The sequence below is a fragment of the Gekko japonicus genome, unplaced genomic scaffold (genome assembly GCF_001447785.1).
Source record: "Gekko japonicus isolate JY-2015 unplaced genomic scaffold, Gekko_japonicus_V1.1 scaffold627, whole genome shotgun sequence".
Lineage (NCBI taxonomy): Eukaryota > Metazoa > Chordata > Lepidosauria > Squamata > Gekkonidae > Gekko > Gekko japonicus.
This window is the reverse complement of record NW_015173142.1, coordinates 469,534-492,711: the sequence shown is the minus strand read 5'-3', so window position 1 is coordinate 492,711 and position 23,178 is coordinate 469,534. Positions and strand designations below refer to the sequence as shown.

Sequence of the window (23,178 nt, the reverse complement as noted above, 5' to 3'; positions counted from 1 at the left end):
CACTGTCCCTGGAAGCAGAAACGAAAAGGGAGCAATGCCTATCATACTGAGGTTGTTGCGGTACTAACAATAACAATAAAGTGTGTATAGCCGCTCCCTCAAGAAAACAAGGCTTAATAGAGGAGGGGGGAAATGAATAGGCCTTTATATAGGATAGAACACCAAGGTGTGTACTGTGGAAACTCCCATCCTTGTTTTAACTGAGAAAATATCCAGAAGGCTCTACTAGCAGTGACCTCTTTTTCTTTATCATTAAGTGGTAAGGCCTTTGCAGTTCAGTTTTCTGGTCAGCTATCAAAGAAAGTTGAGAGTTCAGCCTGCAGAAGTGGTGGCAACACAATGAGAGAGAGAAAAACACAACAGTCTCATTTGATGTACTGAGAGTGGCATGAAACGTACATTAGGCATGCTGTTGGATATTTTAAATTGCAGAGTTTATGAAAAGTTCATATTGAAAGTCAATATTAAAATTATAGTTCATTATCCAAGGGAAGAAATTAAGAATCCAGAAATAATCCAGAACTAAATTATACTCTGTTCTTCATTTTGAGAGAATGTTAAAACTTTAATGCACTGAATTAATGGATGGATCTCCCCTCTATATACTTATTTTATTTGCATTTACAGCAGGTTAAAACTGCGTTCAAGTATACACTAGGATTTCTTCTTGTTTGTGCCATCCTTCTAATCATTGGGTAAGTGAATGCTTTTATATACACATTAGGACACTGTTGCTCATCTAACTTTTCCTGCCTGCTAATATGACCATCCTTGATGTCTAGTACTCCCCCCTCCCCATTAATCCCTTAGTTTTTTTTACTATACCTAAATGATTGGTCAGTAAATCCTTTCCAGATACCGATTTTCCCCTTGTTTGTCTTCTATAATAGGTACTTGCTTTAGGTATTTACACCTCCTGTCTTTGTAGTTCTTGTCAATGACCAGTTTTGTTTACCGTTTTCACCATTTTTCTGTTTTCCTCCTTTTGAATGTGCTTCCTGCCTAGTACCTCTTCTGTGAAAAGTGGAGGTTCATTGTGCTCCCCGGGAGAGGGAGGGAGGGAGAACTCTTGCCATGGCATGTGAATTGTGGACTTCTACTCTTGTTTTCTCCCTTATGCTATCCTTTTTGTTTAATGGTCCATATATCTACAGAGAGAGATGGAGATCGATGTCCTTACTGTCAGAATTTACCGTCTATCATTTGCAGCACTTAGTATGCTTAATAACATCTGGTACATTAAATATAAATGGCAGATAAAGAAAATGTAATGTCCTTGAAATATGATTGAAGGAGAACCTTCAAGCTCTTGTTTTTTTGAGTTCCTTTATGAATGCTGAGGTGTTAAACCTTTTAAATATGCATCTCTGTGTGAGTAAGCTGTTTACTTTAAGTTTAATTTTTTTTTTTAAATTACCAAGCAGATGTTTTGCTAATAAGCTAAGAAGTTCCTGAGTTAGAATGTAGAGCCAGAAATGAAGCAAGCTTGTTGCTGGCGTGTGGCTTGGGGATGCCAGGTTGCAGAGGCGGTGACTTCTACCACTTGACATAGGGCTGACTCACGGACATCGGCTCACTAGGACTTCCCTTGTTGGTCTTAATGGACAGTCCTCCATGTATAGTATTGTAAATACTATTTGCTCACTTAATCGCAGTCATGCCCTGTATAAGAGTGAAACTTCTGGAGATAAATCTCAGTTCAGTTACTATATTTTGTACATTACAAATTAATGGCTCTTGTATTACTTTGATTATGATGTTGACAGGCATTTGATTAAGTTAGTGTGCCACAATAGGCAAAAATTTACTTATTTCTCTGTGCTCTTGATAAAATACCTTTTAACCAGGAGTCGTTTGGGCTTGGAGTGCGCTGGAGCACTGCTCCGGGAGCCCAGGAGCGGGGACAAATGGTGGTGATGGCAAGCCCCACCCCGTGCTCCCCGCCCCCATGCTCCTTCTCTTTAGAGTTCTATGGCCCCATAGAATACAATGAAAAAATAGAGAGAAGGGGTTTAAACTTTAAACCCCTTCTCTCTTCGCTTCCCCCCCCCCCCTTTTTCCCCCCCTGGGGGGCGGGGGGGGAAAAAAAAAAGGGGGGGGGGGGGGCATCTTCAAAAGCCTCCCCTTCCCTAGCCGGCCTGCCAAGGCAGGCTGGAGGGGGATGCAAAGAGAGAAGGCGCTTAAAGTTTAAATGCCTTCTCTCTGGTGTCGTGCCACAGCGGCGGCGCAATCTCTCCATTCTATTTTATGGCCCCATAGAATAGAATGGAGAGATCACGCCTTAGAGAGAACTTTAAACCCCTTCTCTCTTCCCCCCCCCCCAAACCTGCCTTGGCAGGCCAGCTGGGGAAAGGAAGTGGAGGCTTTTGAAGTTGCCCTCCCTCTTTTGTTTCCACTTCTGACATCACTTCCAGTGATGTCAGAGGGTGTGGCATATGCTAATGAGCTATTATGCTAATAGCTTATTAGGTATGCTAATGAGCTCCTGGAGCTCTTTTTCTACAAAATGACCCCTGCTTTTAACCAAGAAAATCTGAACTGTTGGGTATTTTTCAAACTGATATTTTTTATTGGGAAAGTAAGTTAAAGTGCACTAGGGTATTGATACAGAGAACTTTGTACAGCAGAGAAAAAGGTGGTCTAGTTTAGTAGATTACTCTTAAGCAGGGGTCATTTCGTAGAAAAAGAGCTAGGGGAACTCATTAGCATAACTCATTAGCATATGCCACACCCCCTGACATCACCGGAAGTGTATCATAAGGCCACACCCCCTGACATCAACGGAAATGTGTCATAAGGCCACACACCCCGCCCCCAACGGTCCCGGCCGCCACCGCTGGCCTTGCCTGCCTCTTCCTGGCTGAATGAGGGCCGGAAGCGGGGCGGCCGGAAGCAGGGGGCGGGGCTTCGTCATGTGCCCTGCCCCCCGGTACCTCACCCCGGGGAACTGCGTTCCCCCGCGTCCCCCCCCCCGAAATGACCTCTGCTCTTAAGAATGTGTTACTTTAGTCCAGGTTGCTGCTAACTAGCTTGAAAATCACTAGCTATTTATTATAGGGGAGATCTCTTAAGTTAGCTTTTCAAACTAAAAAAATTAAATCTAACCCCAAATCAGCATGTGTAAATATTAGGTTGTTGCATTCTGCCATGACCTGGATAGCCCAGGCTAGCCCAATTTCAGAAGCTAAGCAGGAATCCTACTGCAGGGTCAGCCTTGTTTAGTATTTGGATGGGTGATCTTTAAGGAATACCAGGGGTGTGACGCAGAGGCAGGCAATGGCAAAACACCTCTGAAATGTCTCTTGCCTTAAAACAAGTCTAGCTCGCCAACTAGTGGTACAGAATGCTAAAAGAGCTAGAACTTCTGGCTGCCAGACAAACGTAGGACTCCTGGCTGTAGTATACACACTGCCATACGATAATAATAATTATGCTTTTTATTGTGGTGGCTGCTTCTCAGTAATGCTGCAGTTCAGCAGCCTACTCTCTGGGAAGATTGCTGGTGCAGCTGTCTTATTACTGGTTGCAGTTCTGCCAATAGTGCTGTAGGTTCTCCACAAGTCCAGTCAGTGTTGAGATTACCCCTTTTGTACTATGCAGACTGCCTTCAGAAATGGTTACCTGGTTTGCTATAAGAATTTATTAACCTCAGCAGACCTCATCCCACTCATGGCATAGTATTGTGGTCTCTGTTTGGATCTAAGTGTTCTCTGGCATGGCTAACAAAGTACAGGAGGTGCCTTCCTTTAGTAAAAGCCGCTGTAGCTCATTATTGTGAATATTGTGGGTGTTGGTGACACAGCTGTCGTTCGTACAGGTTGTAAGCTAAAAATGCTTGTTTTCAGTGCCATGAAATTCCCTCACTTTAATCTATTCAATGTCTTTGTGCTATTTAATTCAAGAACTGTATATGCCTCCAAAGATTTTATTATTCTCTGCATTTGTTTTTTAAAATGAGTACTACAATATTGTAATAATTTAAAGCTTGACTATTAAACTGTTAGGGTTTTTAAAAATATTTTTAAAAAGTAAATACAGTATATTTTTGTTGGTCAAAAAGAGATTGAGACTGGGAGCAGCCATGAAGGAGCTAGAAAAGATCGTTATGAGTAAGGATGTGTTGCTGGCGAGCAAGATCAAGTTAATTCATGCCATAGTACCCCCCATTACTTTGTATAGGTGTGAAAGTTGGACGATGAAGAAAGCTGACAGGAGAAAGTAGATTCCTTTGAAATGTAGTGTAGGAGGAGAGTTTTATGGGTGTCATGTACTGCCAAAAAGACAAATAAGTGGGTTCTAGATCAAATAAAGCCTGAACTCTCCCTAGAAACTAAAATGACTAAACCGAGGCTATTGTACTTTGGTCACATGAGAAGACACGAGTCACTGGAAAAGACAATAATGCTAGGAAAAGTTGAAGGCACCAGGAAAAGAGGAAGACCCAACATGAGATGGATTGATTCCATCAAGGAAGCCACAGCCCTCAGTTTACAAGACCTGAGAATGGCTGTTAATGATAGGGCATTTTGGGAGACACCATAGGGTCGCCATAAGTCGGAAGCGGCTTGGCAGCAATTCACACACACACACACACACACACACACACACACACAGAGGATCACTCATCTTCCAGTACACACTTCTGTAGTGGACATAAGTAATGTCATACAGAATCAGAGTTGAAAGGGACCTCCAGGGTCGTCTAGTCCAACCCCCTGCACAATGTAGGAAATTCACAAATACCTCCCCCTCAACACCCACAGTGACTGCTGTTCCACGCCCAGAAGATGACAAAAAACCTCCAGGATCCCTGGCCAAACCGGCCTGGGAAAAAAATTACTTCCTGACCCCAAAGTGGCAATCAGCATTTCCCTGGGCATATAAGAAAGGGCCACAAGTGGTGCTGCCGGTCAGAGTAGACTGTACTGGCCTTGAATTGTTTGATGCACTTTAAGGCCGCTTCATGTGTTCTTCTCAAACATCCTTTGAGGTCTGATAGTTATAGTTTTTGACTACCTGAAAATAAATCTTGGTTCATCTCAACAAAGTGGGGGGGGGGGAATGGTCATGTCCACTTCAGTTCTTATACAACAGAGGGTGGTGATGGGTATTACTCTGAGAAAGAAGATGGGAACTGAAAAGTTCATCTGAGTTAACCAAACAGGTTAACTAATCTCCTGACATTTCATCAAAGAAAAGTGAAATAGATGAAGAAATTGGTATCATTTATAAAATATCTGGATAAGACGAGAAATCCAGCTCATGCTTGATACTGAGTAGTGACACCTGAGAAAGTGTTGGATCTGTTTCGTATTTTGTTGTATTATCTTGAAATCCTATATATATAAAAGCCCAACGTATTGGCACTTTCCGGCTCTCCCATTGGCTGTGCTGTGCGCTCCCATCAGCCATTGGCCCATCAACTGCCATTCAAGGTTACTCAAGTGCCATTGGCTGGGTGCTGGGCCCACTGTCAGTCTGGCCACTTCCCTGACACAATAAACTGCCAAAATGGCTGTCTCTCTTAACGAAGATTTTTCTCCTGCTTGGCTCGTGTGGGGCTTACTTTTCCCTCAGTGGCTGTTGCTAGGCAACCAAGCTTAGTTCTGTCAGTAAAAAGGCAAAGGCAGGAGGCCCATTCCAGGCCTACTTTGGCCTTGGTGGGGAACTCATTGGAGCCTGTCCTGACTAGGGTTGCCAGTTCCAGGTTGGGAAATGCCTGCGAGATTTTGTGGTGGAGTCTACAGAAACTACAGTATGGGGACGGGTGGAACCTCAGACAGGTATAATGCCATAGACTCCACTCTCCAAACCAGCCATTTCCTCCTGGGGAACCATTGCTGCCAATCTCCAGGTGATGGCTGGAGATCACTCAGAATTACAACTGCTCTCCAGATGGCAGAGATCAGTTCCCCTGGAGAAAATGGCTGCTTTGCAGGGTGGACTCTGTGTCATTATACCCTGCTGAGGTTACTTCCCTCCTGCTTGGGTCTCCACTGCAGAGAAAGACTGTTCTTTTTCTAAGTAGAGGCTGCAGGTGAGGGGGGAGATGGAAAGCTGAAGTCAGAGGGGCAGATAACTGAACGTTGATGGTTGCTGACGAAGGTGATGGGGTTACCAACTCCAGGTTGGGAAATACCTGGAGATCTGAGAGGTGGAGCCTGGAGAGGGTGGGGCTTGAGGAGGGGTGGGACCTCAGACAGGTACAGTGCCATAGAATCCATCCTCTAAACCAGCCATTTCCTCTTGGGGAACCATTGCTGCTAATCTCCAGGTGAGGGCTGGAGATCACTCAGAATTACAACTGCTCTCCAGATGGCAGAGATTAGTTACCCTGGAGAAAATGGTGGACTCTGTCTCATTATACCTTGCTGAGGTCGCCACAGCAAATTGACACTGAGTGCCCAAGGCCAGGGCACCCGCCCAGAGCTTCTTTCTAGAGCTCGTTGTATTTATTTCCACAACGGACCTTATTCCTAGTATATTAATATTTCTACATTTAGAACTTGCAGTTATAAATCTTGTGAAATAAATTGCATAAGAAGTAAGATGAAAAGGTACCCTCTTAGTAATGGGCAGGGGGGACTCCTGCAGCCAATCCCAGAAAGTTATTCAGGTTGCAGCTGGGGATTGTGCATGCCCAGTGGGCACTGTATTATTGTTCTTGAGCAGAACAAAATGCCATATAACAAATTACTTTTAAAATTCTCCTTAGTTTCAAATCTTTGCCTTAGTTGTATAGTCTAATGATGCTCTATTTAATGCAAAAAAAGGTTGCAAAGCTTAGTAGAACAAGTTAAACACAGTACATGTTTTTAAAATGTTTGGTTTAACCTATGTTTGTATTAAACTGCTGTGGGATTTTAATTCAGATATTTTTCTATTTGCAAACTCTTGAATTGGTCAAATTGGATGAGTCTTCAATTTGTTCAGGATTTTATTAACAGAAGTACTTTGGCTGGATCTCAGGGCTACATTTTGGCTAAGTGCAGGGCCTTCCGTCAGCAGTAGAGGCTCCACACTTAGCTTGCAGAGCAGTAGGATCTGAACCAATGGGGTTTTAAAAAAGTTCTTTGTAAGTTTTTTTAAAGTTTTCTGTTAAGTTCTGTAAGTTTCTAATTTTAATGTCATAATTGTCATGTGACACAGCAAAGATATTATGAAATCAACATTTAAAAACTGTTACTGGAACAGAGAAGTGCCTTCTTGAAATAAAGTGAATTGCTGTTCCTATATTTACTGTGGGAGGGTGCTGAATGTTCCAGAAGGCTTTACCTTCAGTGCCAGTAAAATCTCAGTATTATAAAAACCTCTTAGGCTTGATTTAATGTACATTAGAAGAGAATGTTTAGGAATTTTGTTACCCAAAATTCTTCTCATTACAGAGCCTTTGTTCCATTGGATATTCCTCACAAGAAAAATTCAACAGAATGGGAGAAAGTGAAATTTTTATTTGAAGAACTTGGAAGCAACCGTAAGAGATACTATATACTACAATTCGCTATTCAATCTCTAGGAGTGACAGGGTCAGTAGTCACTTGTTCTAAAGTGTACCAGATAGAAACATTGAGTTAGGATTGGCTTTGGGTTGTTGTTGTGTTTTTTTAATCATAGGGAAGAAGATGACTTTGATTTAGTGGGAAGCTGAGTTAGAAAGAGGCTGAGGCTGCTTAATTTTTTAAGGTATAGTAATGGGATACAATCTCAAAAACGACACAACGATCTCGGTCCAAATCTGCTCTTTAAAAAAAATCATTGGACCCTGTGGTCCTCACCAACTACCGCCCAGTGTCGAACCTTTCATTCCTGGGTAAGGTGGCTGACCAGCTCCAGGCTGTCTTGGATGATGCTTCTATCCTGGACCCATTCCAGGCTGGCTTCCTCCTGGGCCATGGTATGGAGACTGTGCTGGTTACCCTCACAGACAACCTCTGGAGGCACCTGGATCGAGGCAGGTTGGCCCTGCTGTTGCTTCTTGATGTAACAGCAGCGTTCAACACAGTCGATTACGATCTTCTGACCCACCGCCTCACCGATGCAGGATATGGGGGACTGCTTTATAATGGCTTTCCTCCTTTCTCCCTGGTCAGGGACAGAGGGTGGTGCTTGGGTAGAGGATCTCTCTGTAATACCCGCTGGAATGTAGTGTGCCACAGGAGGCAATCCTCTCACCAATGTTAACATCTCTTTGTGGCCCCTCACGCAGTTGGTCCAGGGGGTTGGACTGGGTTGTCATCAGTACACTGATGACACCCAGCTCTACCTGTTGATGGATGGACAGATGGACTCTGCTCCTGATGTTTTGAACTGGGCATTGGAGGCCGTGGCTGGATGGCTACAACAGAGCCAGCTGAAATTAAATCCAGTGAAGACAGAGGTCCTGTATCTAAGCCATGGGGATCTGGGATCGGGAATTCAGCTCCCAACTCTTGGTGAGGTGCTGTTGACACCAGCACCAAGGGTGGGGAGCCTAGTGGTGATTTTGGCTGCCTCACTTTCTATGGAGGCCTAGGTCGCCGCAGTTGCCAGGTCAGCCTTCTACCATCTTTGACTAGTCAGGCGGCTGGTTCCCTATCTCACCTCCCAGGACTTAGCTACAATTATCCATGCAATGGTCACTTCCAGGCTGGATTACTGTAACTCACTCTACATGGGGCTGCCCATGAACCTGACCCGGAAACTGCAGCTAGTGCAAAATGCGGTGGCACGCCTGCTGACAATGACATCTGTGTGGGTGTTGTATTGCACTGGCTGCCAATTGAGTATTGCATTCAAGGTCATGGTACTGATCTTCAGAGCCCTATGCGGCTAGGGACCATCATACCTATGGGACCATCTCTCCCCATATGTGCCCCTGAGAGCTTTGCGCTCTACCAAGCAGTATCTCCTAGCAGTCCCTGACCCGAAAGGTGTCCACTTAGCCTCAACCAGGGTCAGGGCTTTTTCTGCCCTGGCCCTAGCCTGGTGGAGCATGGTCCTGGATGAGATCAGGGGCTTATGGAATTTATTACAATTCCACAGGGCCTATAAAATGGAGTTGTTCCACCAGGCCTTCGGCTGAGGCAGAGGTTGTCTAACCATTTTGGTCTCCCCTGCTCCTGCTCCTATTTTTAGTGTTAAATTTGTTTGCCTCTTTCAATCCTAATATTTTATTGTTATTATGCTGCTGAATGGAATGTTGTGACCCACCCTGAGCCCTCTGGCAGGGGAGGGTGGGATATAAGCCTAATACATCAAATCAAAACTTCAACTTGTCAGAGAAGCATAAATCTTCCTGAACATGAATGTCAGTGAAATATTTCTGTCGGTTTTTGTTTTTCAGATGGTTTGGCTGCCCTATCCTTCTCTATAAGCTCGTTGACCCTTATAGGAATGCTGGCAGCTGTGACCTATACAGTAAGTCTCTGACCTTTTAAGTGTCTTCTCTCGTTTAATGAGAAGGCTGTGCTTCATTGTAGACAACTTGTAACTTTATCACATACTTTGGGTTGGATCCAAAGACCTCTTTCCTCACTGTTGGCACTTTCCACTAGGTAAAATTCTTCTGTCAGAGGAAGAGAATCATTGTCTTAAACACCTGAATTCATGACAGAAAGCCAGTTTTCCCAGTGGTATTAAAGTGATTATTGTGATTTCATTCATGTTTTAGGTTAACATTTTAACTGTAGCTTGTTCTGTTACTTATTATTCATTTAATTTAAAATATATCTGTGCTGCTTTTCAAACCAACTCAGGGCCCCCAATGCTGCAGACATGTCAGACATTAAAACTCAAATATATATAAAACAAGTGGGAATACACAAAGACTTGCGGGAGGCATCTCATTTCCCCTTCCCCCACTATTTCCCCTTTCCCTTTCCTGAAAGCCCCCATAGCCTCTCCCCTTTTCCTGCTTCCTTCTCTCCTTCTAGGGTTGTCAACCTCCAGGAGGGGCCTGGCAATCTCCTGGAATCACAACAGATCTCCCAGCTATAGAGACCGGTTTCCCCTTAGGGTTGCCAGCTCCAGTTTGAGAAATTCCTGGAGATTTGGGGGTGGAGCCTTGGGAGGCTGAAGCTTGGGGAGGGAAGAGACCTCAGCAAGTTATAATGCCATAAAGGCCACCCTCCAAAGCAGCCATTTTCTCCAGGGGAGCTGATCTCTGTCATGCAGAGACCAGTTGTAATTCCAGGTGATCGCCAGTACCCACCTGGAGGTTGGCAACCCTGGTTCCCCCTTTCTGTTTGCTGCCTCCTGGCAACCCCCATACCTTCTCCTCTTTCTCTGCCTCTCCCCTTTCACCATCCTGCTTTTTATTTGCCTCCGATATTCACAATAATTATTGTTTATTATAGTCCTGTCCTGGGTAGCCCAGGCAAGCTCGATCTCGTCAGATCTCAGAAGCTAAGCAGGTCCAATCCTGGCAAGTACTTGGAAGGGTGACCTCCAAGGAATACCAGGGCTAGGACACAGAGGCAGGTAAATATCAAATCACCTCTCTAAAATGTCCTAGCCCCACTAGGGGTCACCAGAAGTCACCATGACTTCCAGGTGTGTGCGAACACACACAAAATACCAAAAAAAATTAAAAAATATTTTATATCCCACTTTTATCCACAGTGGGGACTAAAGCAGCTTACATTATTTTTCTCTCCTCCTTTTTATCTGCACAACAACCCTGTGAGAGGCTGAAAGTATGTAACTGGTCCAAAGTCAGCTAGTGAGTTTCCTCGGCAAGGTGGAAATTCAAACCAGCGTCTCCTAGACCCTACTCTGAAAATCTAACTGCTATGCCACACTGGCTTTAATAGGGTGGCTGCTATTAAACAGCAGTAAACAGGCAGGCCTACTTGAGTCATGCAAGTTGGGTGGTATCAAGTCACCTAGAGGTTGTTTCCAGGACTAGGGCTGTCAGCCTGCAGGTGGGACCTGGAGATCTCCCAGAATTGCAACTGATCTCCAGATAACAGAGATCTGTTCCCCTGGAGAAAATAACTGCTTTGGAGGGTAGACTCTATGGCATTCTATTTGGCTGACACCTCTCCCCTCACCAAACCCTGGACTCCTCAGACTCTACCACAAAATCTCCAAGAACTTCCCAGCCTGGACCTAACAATCCTAGTCAGGCTGGTCCTCAGTGAGTCATCCCTCAAAGGCCAAAATAGGCATGGAAAGGGTTCTGCCCCTCCCCCTGCGTTTTAGTGCCAGAGCCAAGCCTGGAATAATGTGGTTGCCTGGCAGCAGCCACTGAAGGAGTCTGCTGCCTAAATCTTCAGGTGCTCCATTTATCATTTTTGGCTTTTTTCAACACTCCAGTGTATTATTATTATTTTAGATTTCACATTTTTCTGCAAACCTGGGCCCTTTTTCAGGTTTGTAGCAATATCTGTCTTGCCCATTCAAGCTTCAGGTACTAGATTTAAGTATCCAAAGATTTGGCTGACTTCACTATTAGAATATAAGATATTTAAAACAAAACACGCTAACGGTTTGAGTTATTGAGGGAACACCAAACAAAAAGCCAACCACCAAAATACATTCCATTTGTGTAAACTGCTTCTTGATGCAGTTTCTTGTAGGTGTTGGGATAGTAAAAGCTTGTGCTTTTCTGTTAATGGCAAATTCTGGTATCAACTCTGGTAAGTGTATGTGCTCTCCCTTTGGGGATCTGTTCTAAGCAAGCACTTCTGAAAATGTGGCACATTTTAGAATGCAGTTTTACAGTAACATGCAAAGCATACATATAATTAGGAAAAAAACTAGATAGTAGCTGTTAGACACAGTAGTATCTATGACACAAGTAAAGTGACAGTATAACGTTGCTTAACATGTACAATCACATCAATGACAAACCAGCATATGATCCAACATTATCTTGGAGCGTATCATTCCAATACATCATTGACATCCTTCTCTGTAAATTAGCATCTCTCCCAATGTTGTATCTGTTATTTTGTAGAATTATTCTGTTTTCAGAGAGGACATCAGAGCCAAGCCCATTTTATTGGTGAAAATTATTTAACCATACCTATTAGAACCTGCTAGCCCTCGTGATCATTGTATTCAGTTCAGTAGCCATTGCCTAGCAGCTGTCAGCTAAATGCTAAACTTTTGATTTTGACATACTTCATTTTTACCAGTTAATTGTCTTTATGGTTCTAAATGTGTGTACATGAATTTGGGAAGTGTTAGCTGGTGTGGAGTGGCAGTAAACTGTCATAGTTTCTCAAAAATTAGTTTCCTGGAAGAGTTTTAAAGGGTTTTAAAATGAATTGTTTAGATGTGATGGGTCTTCCTGACTCAATACTACAGTCAGCAGAAGTTTTATACCATCTCTAAGTCAATGTGTCAGAGCTGAGGGTATGAAGTGGGATTACAGTAATAGATCTTTGTATCCTGAGTATTGAACTTCTCAGCAACTTGGCCAAAGTCCACTCCTGATTAAAAGCCCTCGGTATAGGAAACCTGGTTTCATTAAAATAATCTTTTAATCCATGTGTGAATATTGCATACAAATTCACACAGTTTTGTAGAGTCTTGGTGACTATCAGCAATTGCGCTTTAAAAAGGATAAAGCCAGTAAAGGTACTGGCCTGCTTTGTGGAACTGTTGAAGGATTATTGATAAAGTATCTGTTGAAATGTATTTGATTTATTCATTTACAGAGAAGGTGAAAGAATCATATGGGTTTGGCCCCATCTACATACACAGGCTTGCTCCCCCCCCCCCATTGGATAGGATTACACTATGGTGGAGTAACTTTTGTGTGTGTGTGTGTTAAGGATGCCTTGGATTGCTGACCAGGCACCTTGTAATTAGTATAATGTAGGTATGCGGTTGTTGTAGTGGATGTTCATCGGTCTTTTGCTGGTTTGTCTCTTCTTTTAAAGAGGATAAGTTTACACGATTCTATCTTTGTTGTAATCTTCCTACCCCCTGTTCTGGGGCAAGTGTGCATTGCTATCCAAAATGGCTCTTGTTCTGTGGTTTGCTAAACCTTTTCTCAAAACCTTTTGTCTTAGAGCCTCTGTATGTGAACTCCTGAAATAGAACAAACTGTTCAGTTAGGCAAGTTTATACTCTTGTCCTCCAAAATTCCTTAACAGTTGAAGACCGTTTTAGAATACCAGCTTTTCATGGTGATGTTTACACTTAGCTGACTGCATTGTTCTTTGCAGCTTTTAATGAAATAATTTTCTGTGAGCAGCTGCTATGTGTGTCCTTGATCTTTTTATATATCCAAATTACAAAACTAGATTTTCCCATATTGTGAATTAATAGAACTCAACTGTAGGACATCTTTTCCCTTGTATTTGGCAGGGGGAAAGAGGAGAATAAACATGAACAAATGATTCTTACAAGCATCACAAACCCTCTGACCTTGATTTATACTGACAACTTTAACTGTCTGTAAACATGAAGCCCCACACTAAAATGATAAATTAGGGTTGGAGTGCCTTGTTAGAAGCTGTTTCACAGATGATGTAGCTTGCTTCTATAACTTTCATTAATATATCTTGCATTTAAATGACTTTACGTAGCCTCAGGTATTAATAGAAAAGCTGTCATAAGCTCTGGTTTGCTATTTGAAGTCAAGGTAAAATAGTATCGTTCTCACTATGATAAGCAGATTAACTTGAGTGATTCCACTCCCTCCATTTCTCATTTACTGTGTCCTTCAAGGATGACTGTAATTGGCTGTTTCCCAAAATGTTTAATAAGAATTATCGACATTCTTGCATCTTTCTCTAAGTGTCATTGTTTAGATACATATAGACAAGAGAGAGCAAGAATGTGAAACTTTATTTAAGCATATAGGATGCGATTTCTTGAGCCTTGTTCACCTGCCTTACATTTTGTCGTCACAGACTTCAAGATTTCTAGTATTTTATTTGTTTTAAAGCCTTCTACAAACTCCATATAGGATACAATTAGAAAACATCAGCAAATTGCAGAATTATTGGGGCAGTTAGAAGAACAGCTATATTGATCATCAAGATATGTGGAAATGTCTGTTGACAATATAAGCTGTATCATCATTTTAGGAGCTGACAACATTCCAGAAGTGCAGATGCTTTCTGCCCTGGGAATGCCCTAATTGCCCAGAGAGGTGCTTTGAATGTGAGCTCCTACTACAAGACCTGTTCAAATAAAATGAGCAGGTACGAGTATGTAGTAGTAGCCTAATAGAGCAGACCTACTCAGAACCCTACTGAAGTCTGTAACATAAGTCTTACTCCCAGGAAAGTATTCTTAGGATTGCACTGTAGTTGAATCCCTTGTCTACCAATCGAAGAGTAATTGTTCCATAGGCCAGTGTGACTTCTGTAAAGGACGTGTGCTACTTAAACAAGACTTTAAGTCCAGAGAATATATACATGTTTGACTGTAGTATTTTTTTCGTGCAGAAACTTACCTCCCTAGAACTACCGTGTTTCCACGAAAATAAGATACTGTCTTGTATTTATTTTTTCTCAAGAAGACACACTAGGGCTTATACCACAAATGCATAGAAATCCTGCTAGGTCTTATTTTTTGGGTAGGTCTTATTTTCGGGAAAACAGGATATATGTGTCAATGCCAGGTAGATTTTTCTTGTTTTTGTCATTCTTTGCTGTGCTTTAATATTTTGGAGCCTCTTGAGGAAGCCAAGGTAATAAAACATAGCGGTAGCAGTAGTATTAAGGCTTCTTGCTACACAATTAAACTTCTTTTTGCTTATTTTTACTATACTTCTATCCTCTGTAGAAATCTATTAGTTTGTGCTGCCAGAACAGAGAGATGGAGATAGTCTCTGTAGAAATCTATTAGATTGTGCTGCCAGAACAGAGAGATGGAGATAGGTTTGCTGTTCAGCTTTCTGGCTGAAGGAATCTGAATTGATGCATACTGAGAGAATATCTGCTGTTAAGATGCAGTTACCGACCATGACTGTGTGCACACAGTTGTGACCTAAGTGGGCAGCACTGTTTATTATTCTGATTAATAAACATTAAATGAGATGAGTGCTTTTAGGAAAGTGATGTGATAAATACATTGAGCAACAGTCCAGGGTGGAGGGGGCTCAACTGCTTCCTTCAAAGAGAAAATGCAGTAGAGAACCATAGATGCCTTGATTTTATGCGCACCCACTGTTTGCAGAAATAGTGGATGTATCCAAATAATAGGTTGCATGGTATAGGTAACAGGTCCTCTTTGCTTCCCTCTGTGGTTGTGTTAGAAGTGTTTCACAGATAGAATTCAAGGCCTGGAAGCTTGTGCAGGTTAATATTGTGCAGCTGTTGCTGTAGTTTAGCTATAGTGATTCAGACCTGGGATTCTTTTCCCACTAGAATTCTAGATGGAAAAATAGCTGCGAGTACTCTTAAACAATAGCCCTCTTAAACAAGGGTAGGGAGAGGAGCTAGGTTCGAGACCAGGAGCGCCACAGAGACCAACAAAGCTCCCTTGACGCTCAAAAACTCACGACCCTGAAAATCTTGTTGGTCCCTAACGTGCTACTGGACTTGAATTGAGCTCTTCGACTGCAGACCAATATGGCTATCCTGAAACGATGTTCATGGAAGGGCAGGTAGATTATTAAGAATTTTTTTTAAAAAGCCAGCCTGTGCATACCAAGATGGGTAATCTGTAGCTTGTATTATGTTAGGACAATGAAGTATGCTGCCCAGTTGCTAGCTCTTGCTCTGGACATTTCTTAGCCTGAGATGAGGAGGAATGAGCAGAAGTTCTGGACTGTTAGTGACTTTGTGTTTTTGGCAAAACACCAAATATGTGTGAATATATGTGAAATTTAGCAAGTGAAGCAAAATAGCAGCATCAGCGGGTATACCTTCCCAGACAATATAATAATCAACATGTTTTAATTACTATATTGTTTTATTAGCCTTCTCTTCTTCTCTCCTCCCCCTTGGCAACTTAAATCAACCTATCCAGATTTAAAACTGCTGAAATTTGCGCCAATTCCAGGGGGTGGGGTGGGTGATTACTCTGCTTTAGCTAAAATAACAGCCTTGTGGCACCCAGGACTCGGTTCCTGCAGGAGCTCACTGGAGTGATGCTCCTGCGGTAAGGAGCCCAGGGGGTGGACACATGCAGCAAGCCCCGCCCCTCAGAAAACCTTGGCGCTCAGCCAAACAAGTCAAGGCCAGCGGGGAAGGAGAACCAGCCTTGCCGAGGGACAGGTGGCCGAAGGCAGGAGGGACGCCGCCACCAGGTCGCCTCCACCCCCTCATCCCACCCCACTCCAAATCTGTCGGAAAGCCACCGCTCGCCTTGGCCACCCTGCGCGCCCTGCCCCGCAGTCTGGTCCTGTCCCCTACCTCTTCCCAGTCTCACACGGCTGCCCTCCGTAGCAGGGTGCCACGGGGAGGGAGAGAGAGAGAACACCCATCCAGAGGCCTGCAGCTGCGGGGCCCTCCCCGGCTCCCAAGCGGCCGGCAATTGGTGGGGCCCAGCCAGGTCAGGAGGAACTTCACGGGTGCCCAAGCGGCTTCAGCGTGGTCAAGGAGGTGTTTTCCTGCAGAGAGTGGAGCTAGGGCCAGATGGGAAGGCTCGTCGGGGCACTCCGAGGCAGCAGGAGGAGAGCAGCAGCCAGCAGGTAAGCCCGGCATCTGGACTGCCCCGTGGCTGCTGGGATGGCTGCTGTGTGGAGACTCCCACCTGAACCCAAAGAGGCTGTAGTCACACCGCTCTGAAGCGCCCTCCTCTCCCCCGACTGTGCTGGGTCCTTCTGTCCTTCCTTCCTTGTTCTCTCTCTCTCCCTTCTTTCTTTCTTCCCCTCTCTCTTTCTCCCTCCCTCCCTCCCTTCCATCTTTCTCTCTCTCTCTTTCTTTCCCTCCTTTCCAATCCAAAAGAGTCCAGTGGCGGGATGTACTAAAAGGAAGGACAGGATTGCCCATAGGAAACAATGGATTTTCCATTATGGTCTCTGGTCTCAAATACACTACTCTGGGACTAGAAAGGCACCACAGTGGATTGACAGCTCCTGGGGGTAGGAGCAGTGTTCTGGGATTGGAATGACAGGCTCCAGAGGAGAATGACAGCCCCTGGGGGGACCAAATGTGTCCTGGGACTAGAATCACCGGCCTCAGAGTGGAATGACAGCCCCTGGGAGTAGCAGGAGTCTTCTGAGAGTGGAAAGACAGGCCCCAGGGTGCAATAACAGCCCTTGGGGTAGCAGGAGAGTTCTGGGACGGGTGTTACAGGCTGCAAAGTGGAATGACAGCCCAGGTGTGTAGGAGATGTGTCTTGGGACTGGAATGACAGGCCCCAGAGTGGAATGACTGCCCCTGGGGGTAGCAGGAGAGTTCTGGGAGTGGAATGACATTGGGGAGGGAAAGAAAGGAATTTACATCCAACAGCTGACTGGCGTCCCAGGCTGTGTTAGGTTTAAATAAGATGTTTTCCCACTCTGGGGCCTGTCATTCCATTCCCCGGACACATCTGCTCCCCCCAAGGGCTTTTATTCCACTCTGGGGCCTGTAATTCCAGTCCCAGGACACATCTGCTCCCCCCAGGGGCTGCCATTCCACTCTGGGGCCTGTGATTCCAGCCCCCGGACACATTTGCTCCCCCCAGGGGCTTTTATTCCACTCTGGGGCTTGTCATTCCAGTCCCCAGACACATCTGCTCCCCCCAGGGGCTGCCATTCCTCTCTGGGGCCTGTGATTCCAGTCCCCGGACACATTTGCTCCCCCCAGGGGCTTTTATTCCACTCTGGGGCTTGTCATTCCAGTCCCCAGACACATCTGCTCCCCCCAGGGGCTGCCATTCCTCTCTGGGGCCTGTGATTCCAGTCCCCGGACACATTTGCTCCCCCCAGGGGCTTTTATTCCACTCTGGGGCTTGTCATTCCAGTCCCCAGACACATCTAAGTGGTGGCTGCCAACATGAAGCAGGAAAATGCCCAACATAGAAAGCATTGGTGTTTTCATGCTGAAAATCAGAGGTTTTGAAGCTGAATTTACAACACAGTTTTCATGAGAAAAGGATCAGGCCAATGGAAGATGATTAGTCAGTTTTTGAGTAGACTTGAAACTTTTAATTCCTGCTCTCTTGATGGAAGAATGTGTAGTGTGTTATTGAAGAAGACCTGGGGTCAGAAGAAACTGCCATATGCATGACTGTGTGTGCGCATATAGTATCTTAATTAAAATTGTAAAACGCTATGGGAGCCTGTCCCTGAAAAAGCAGGACATGAGTTTCAGGAAATGCTAGGACTCCTCAACATGAAAATCAAGAATCTAAGAACACAATTTGTTCACATTGAGTAATGGCAGCAACAGGCCCAGTCAGTGCATCATGTGAATGGAAAATGTGCTCTAGAGTATGCAGGGTCACATTAAAGCTTGCTGTTGTGAAGTTCCTCTCACATAAGAAAAAATGTCTGTAACTCTAGATCAAGGATTAGAATGTAAATGGAGAAATTCATGATGTGTAAAACCAAACACAGTCTTGAGAACATTTGAAGACTTGTTCTTGGTTGGGTTGTTGGTGGTAAAAATTCATCATTGCCCTCACATCTACTCCGTGTTTGGAATTCTGTGCAGCGGTAATTTTTCAAGTTGATCCTGAGGTTTTTGAGCCTCTGGACGCCTTTAGAATTCTGGCACAGGGTGGTAGGCACAACCTCAAAATGGCCGCCATAGCAGGCACAGCCAAAGAGAAAATGGCAGGGAGTGATATCTGTATATCTAATTCACAACATGCCCCCTATGTGTGGATACTTATTTCCATGGAAGGTCAGCAGAAATTCCTGCACTCCCCAGGTGTGCAGAAAAATCTGATGTTTAAAAAAATTATATGGGGATACTTAAAAAAGTAAAATGGTGCAGAGAATCTACTTACTGATCTGCCCAGGGGAAGCCATACCGCTACTAAGACTGCTGGGAGGAGCTCTTGGAGCTGCCAGGACACGCCACTGCACAAATTGGGAGGGGAGGAGGCCTTGATGGCCCAGCACCTGGGAACCAGACAGGGCTCCCCACCATTGCTGCTGTTGAGGGGGAAGCCTCAGTGGGCCTGGTGGCTGGCAGCCAGACAGGGCTCCCTGCCATTGCCATGATCTGGGGGAAGCCTTGGCAGCCCGGGCAGCTGGGAGCCATGCAAGGGAATACCCCTGAAAGTATCGCACAGCGGGTCAAGGGCCAGCCGCCACCTGCTCCACAGTCTGGCTCAGCCCTGCTGAGGCTTCCCATGGCCTCCTCCTTGCGCTTCCTCCCAGCTCAAGGGCTCGGTGTTGGTTGGGGGCTTGGGCCTGGTGGCGTCAGTCTGCTGGTCGGCCGCTGCTTCACCGGCAGCCTCCTCACTTCCCCCGAGGCTCCGTTGTACCAGGTCAGTCTCCCGTAGCCTGGGTGCCATCGACCAGGTATGTGTTGGGGGAGCGGAGGGAAGGCTCCATTACGCAACATTTTGTTGCGAGTCCCCTCTTGTCATGCATAAGTCTCAAAAGAACTCTTCAACATTTCAGGCAGAAGCTCTGCTTTTTAAAATGAACATATTGTTTAAAAATATTTTCTTGCTTGCACACGTCTTATCTACACACAGCTTATCTTCAGTCACCCAGTGAAGATCCTTGTCTGCTGTAAAGTCTGCTGCTGCCAAGCATTTTTTTGTGTTTAATCTGAAGAGCCAATCAGAAACCCTGCGAGGCAAACGTCCCACCTGGTGCCACCCATGTTCTAAAAACAATTGCCAGGTGCCTAGATTCCATGGGCACCAAGTTGGGGACCCCCTACTCCTTCGTAGCTTGCTGTGGCATATCTGCTAAGCACTTGGTTGATGAAATTGCTTATGGTTCAAAGTGAGCTTCATGTTGAAATCTGTGCATAAAACATTCCTTAATCACCATAGTGTTTAAGTTGCTTTGGTCAGTTAGTGTTTAAATTGCTTATGAGAAGCTCCTTAGCTCCTCATAAAGAGGGCTTCCCCTGCTTCCCTTTTTTCTGGTGGTAGAGCTGCTGTTGTTGTAAGGCAGATCAAGCCCACTCATACAACACGAACATAACCATTCTGCAAAGTCTTCTTGTTGTTCAGTCGCTCAGTCGAGTCCGACTTTTCGTGACCCCATGGACCATATCATGCCAGGCCCTCCTGTCTTCCGTCGTGCCTATTATTCTTTAAGCTATGGCTGTTATCTGGTTTGCAGGAGGCAAATAGAGCTTGGCTCTCCCCAAACACACACACACACACACTTGGCACTTGAACCTCTTCATCTTCCACTTGCTTTTGGCACTCCTTGAAGGCAGGTGGAGTAGTGGTGTAGGGGTAAAAGTTGAGGAGAGAGAGTGAGAGAGAAAGGAGGACAGAAGGAGGAAGGGAATGGGAAAGTTGACAAAGGAAAGAATGGAAAAGGATAGAGTGAACTGGAATAAAGGAGGGCAAAAAAGAAAGTATGAAAAGGAATGAAAGTTAGGAAAGAAATGAGTATCGGCAGGGGTCATTTCCTGCAGGAGCGCACAGGAGCAGAGCTCCGGCAGTAAAGAGCCTAGAAGTGGGCACATGCAACAAGCCCCGCCCCCTGCTCCCAGCAGCCCTCAGTCAGGCCATGAGGAGCAAGAAGCAGCCAGGTAAGTTGCAGAGCACCCCCCAGCTCGCCTTCCCTGGCCTACGCAGAGGCGCAGGGCCCAGGGAAGGCCTCTGGAGCGCCCTACAGAGCCCCTCTGGAACACCTACAGAGGCCCCCCTGCTGCCTTTCCTGGCCCGCCCACCTCGGCGGACAGCCCGGGAAAGACCTACAGAGCCCCCCGCCTGCCTTTCCTGATGACTTTGCCCGCCGTGGTGGATGACCCGGGAAAGGCCTACAGAGCCCCCCCCACCTTTCCAAGCACCTGGCTGGTGTAGGGTGGCGGCGGCAGCAGGGGCTTGGTCGGGGTGGGTGGGTAGGACAAGGGGAGGTGGCTAGGGCTTGATCGGGGAGTGGGAGAGCCTCCCTCCCTCCCTCCCCATCTCTCTTTGTTCTCTTTCTTTCCCTCTTTCCATCCTTCTTTCCTTCTCTTTCTTTCCCTCTTTTTTCTCTCTCTTTCTGCACAGATCTGAGCGTGCGCCCCCCCCCCCAATAGCTAGCAATCCAAAACAGTCCAGTGGAGCCTGAGCGGTGGGTGTTGCCTTCTGACACACTTCCAGTGATGTAAGGGAGTATGGCATATGCAAATAAGTTATACTAATGAGCTCCTGCACTTCTTTTTCTACAAAATGACCCCTGAGTATCGGGGATTGTTTCCTTGCAGAATGGCCATGAGCAATGAGATGTTACATTCCTAACCTGTTGCCTGAGTTTTCTTCTGCTGCTAATTTTCAAAGGTCTTATTTATAAATAATGTATACCTCATTAATGGGCATATATATTAAGGTAGTTTGTCCATTGTAGCAATGAGAATTGTCAGCGGGTTGGATCCAAACCTATGTTGTATGAGGACAGCAGCTCATGCAAGAAAGGGAGAGGGATGTTTCTCTGAGCATAACCCTGCTGGTGGTTCTCTGTGTTTAATCTGAAGTACCCAATTTATATTACCTGCGCCAACAAAAGCAATGCATTCAGATTTGATGTTGTAGAAACTAACAATATAGGCAGTTGTGGCCATTTTAAAAGCAGGTATTATTTTTGCTCCCAACTATTGCCAAGTATTAGACTCTTTGACTTCAGTTGTCTGCCTGATACATTTAAAACTTTCAAAGTGAAGTGTTAGTTATACTTTTAGGTAAAGTTTTCCCTTGCTTGAAAGTTAGTCAAATCCAACTCTAGGGGGCAGTGCTTATCTCCATTTCCAAGCCGAAGAGCCAGCACTGTCCGAAGATGTTTCCGTGGTCATATGGCCAGCATGACTAAACGCAGAGGTGCACAGAACACTGTTACCTTCCCACCAAAGTGGTACCTATTTATCTACTTGCAATTTCTTGCTTTCAAACTGCTAGGTTGGCAGGAGCCAGGGCCAGAGACGGGAGCTCACTCCATCACACGGCACTAGGGTCTCAAACTGTCGAACTACAGACCTTCCGGTCTGCAGCTCAGCTTCTTAACTTCTGAGCCACTGTGGCAGTTATACTTTTAGAGGTATCTATATTAAAGATTCACATATTTTAAAATAGGAAAATGCCAAACCTTGTACGGTAAAGTAACTATATGTTACTTTTGCATGTTTTGGAAATGTTGTAATCCACCCTGAACCTGCTGTGCAGGGGAGGGAGGGCTAGATATTGAAGGGAATATATAAATTAATAAATCTATAGTTGTGTACTATTAAATTGAAAGTGCAACTGTGCTCAATAAGTAATATTTCACATTTATTTCCCAGATGTTCAAATGTTTTAAATTTCTATCATCTTTATTTTCTGTAAATCCAAGGAAGTTGTTTAGGAACCTAAAAAGTAAACCAGTGGAATGTCACACTTTACCATTGCTTTACCAGGGTAGTCATCTGGTCTTGACTGTCCTGATTTTAGAGCATGGTCCACACCTTACAGTACCATGGACTGACTGAAAATGACTTGGTGATACTAATGTTATGCAACTTCTATCAAGATGCCTAGACTGGTATACATAGGGCCATACTGCTTTATCTCTTAACCTTAAGTAATTCTAAACGAGGGGAGAGAGCCAAGAGAACCAGTCTAACACATATTCATTGTACTTCAGTGAGACACAACAGTCCAGTGAGGTGCACAGAAGACCGCTAAAATGAGTATTTTGTGTCTTGCCTCTTTTAGGTTTGGTAGGTTCAATTAATTGTTACTGTTTCTTTAGGCTTATGGGATGTCTGCTTTGCCTCTAAACCTGATAAAGGGAACAAGAAATGCTAGTTATGAACGCCTGGAAAACACTGAAGATATTGAGGAGGTTGAGCAAAATATACAAAGGATTAAATCAAAGGTTTGAGATCTTAAACACTTACTTTTCAGAGCTCTGTCCTTATTTTAATAGTTTAGACCATGTGCAATATTTGAAATGGAGAAAAACCTTACTGTGCATGGACAATGTAAAAACTGAGAAAATCTGAGTTAGTTTGGTATTAATCTCTATAGTCATAACTAATGCTGACTGTTAATATCTAATCACTTATATTCACAACCATTTGAATTATCTGTAATACTAGAATATCAAAGTTTTGGCATATTTAGAGGAGCAATGCTATTTAAAAATAAACTATTTTGCATGAGGTGTGGCTTTGAATTAGTTGAAAACATGCAAAGTATGATCAA

At 44.6% G+C, this 23,178-nt stretch overlaps 1 protein-coding gene across 1 annotated transcript in view; it reads left to right on the top strand.

Annotated features, from left to right (window-relative positions):
* The window catches only part of LMBRD1 (LMBR1 domain containing 1), an 81,096-nt gene that overhangs the window by 21,846 nt on the left and 36,072 nt on the right, over nt 1–23,178 (top strand). The window contains exons 5-8 of the mRNA XM_015422294.1: nt 628–695; nt 7,386–7,474; nt 9,323–9,396; nt 22,724–22,849. Of these exons, the coding sequence (XP_015277780.1) occupies nt 628–695; nt 7,386–7,474; nt 9,323–9,396; nt 22,724–22,849 (357 nt within the window). The remainder of the gene's footprint in view (nt 1–627; nt 696–7,385; nt 7,475–9,322; nt 9,397–22,723; nt 22,850–23,178) is intronic.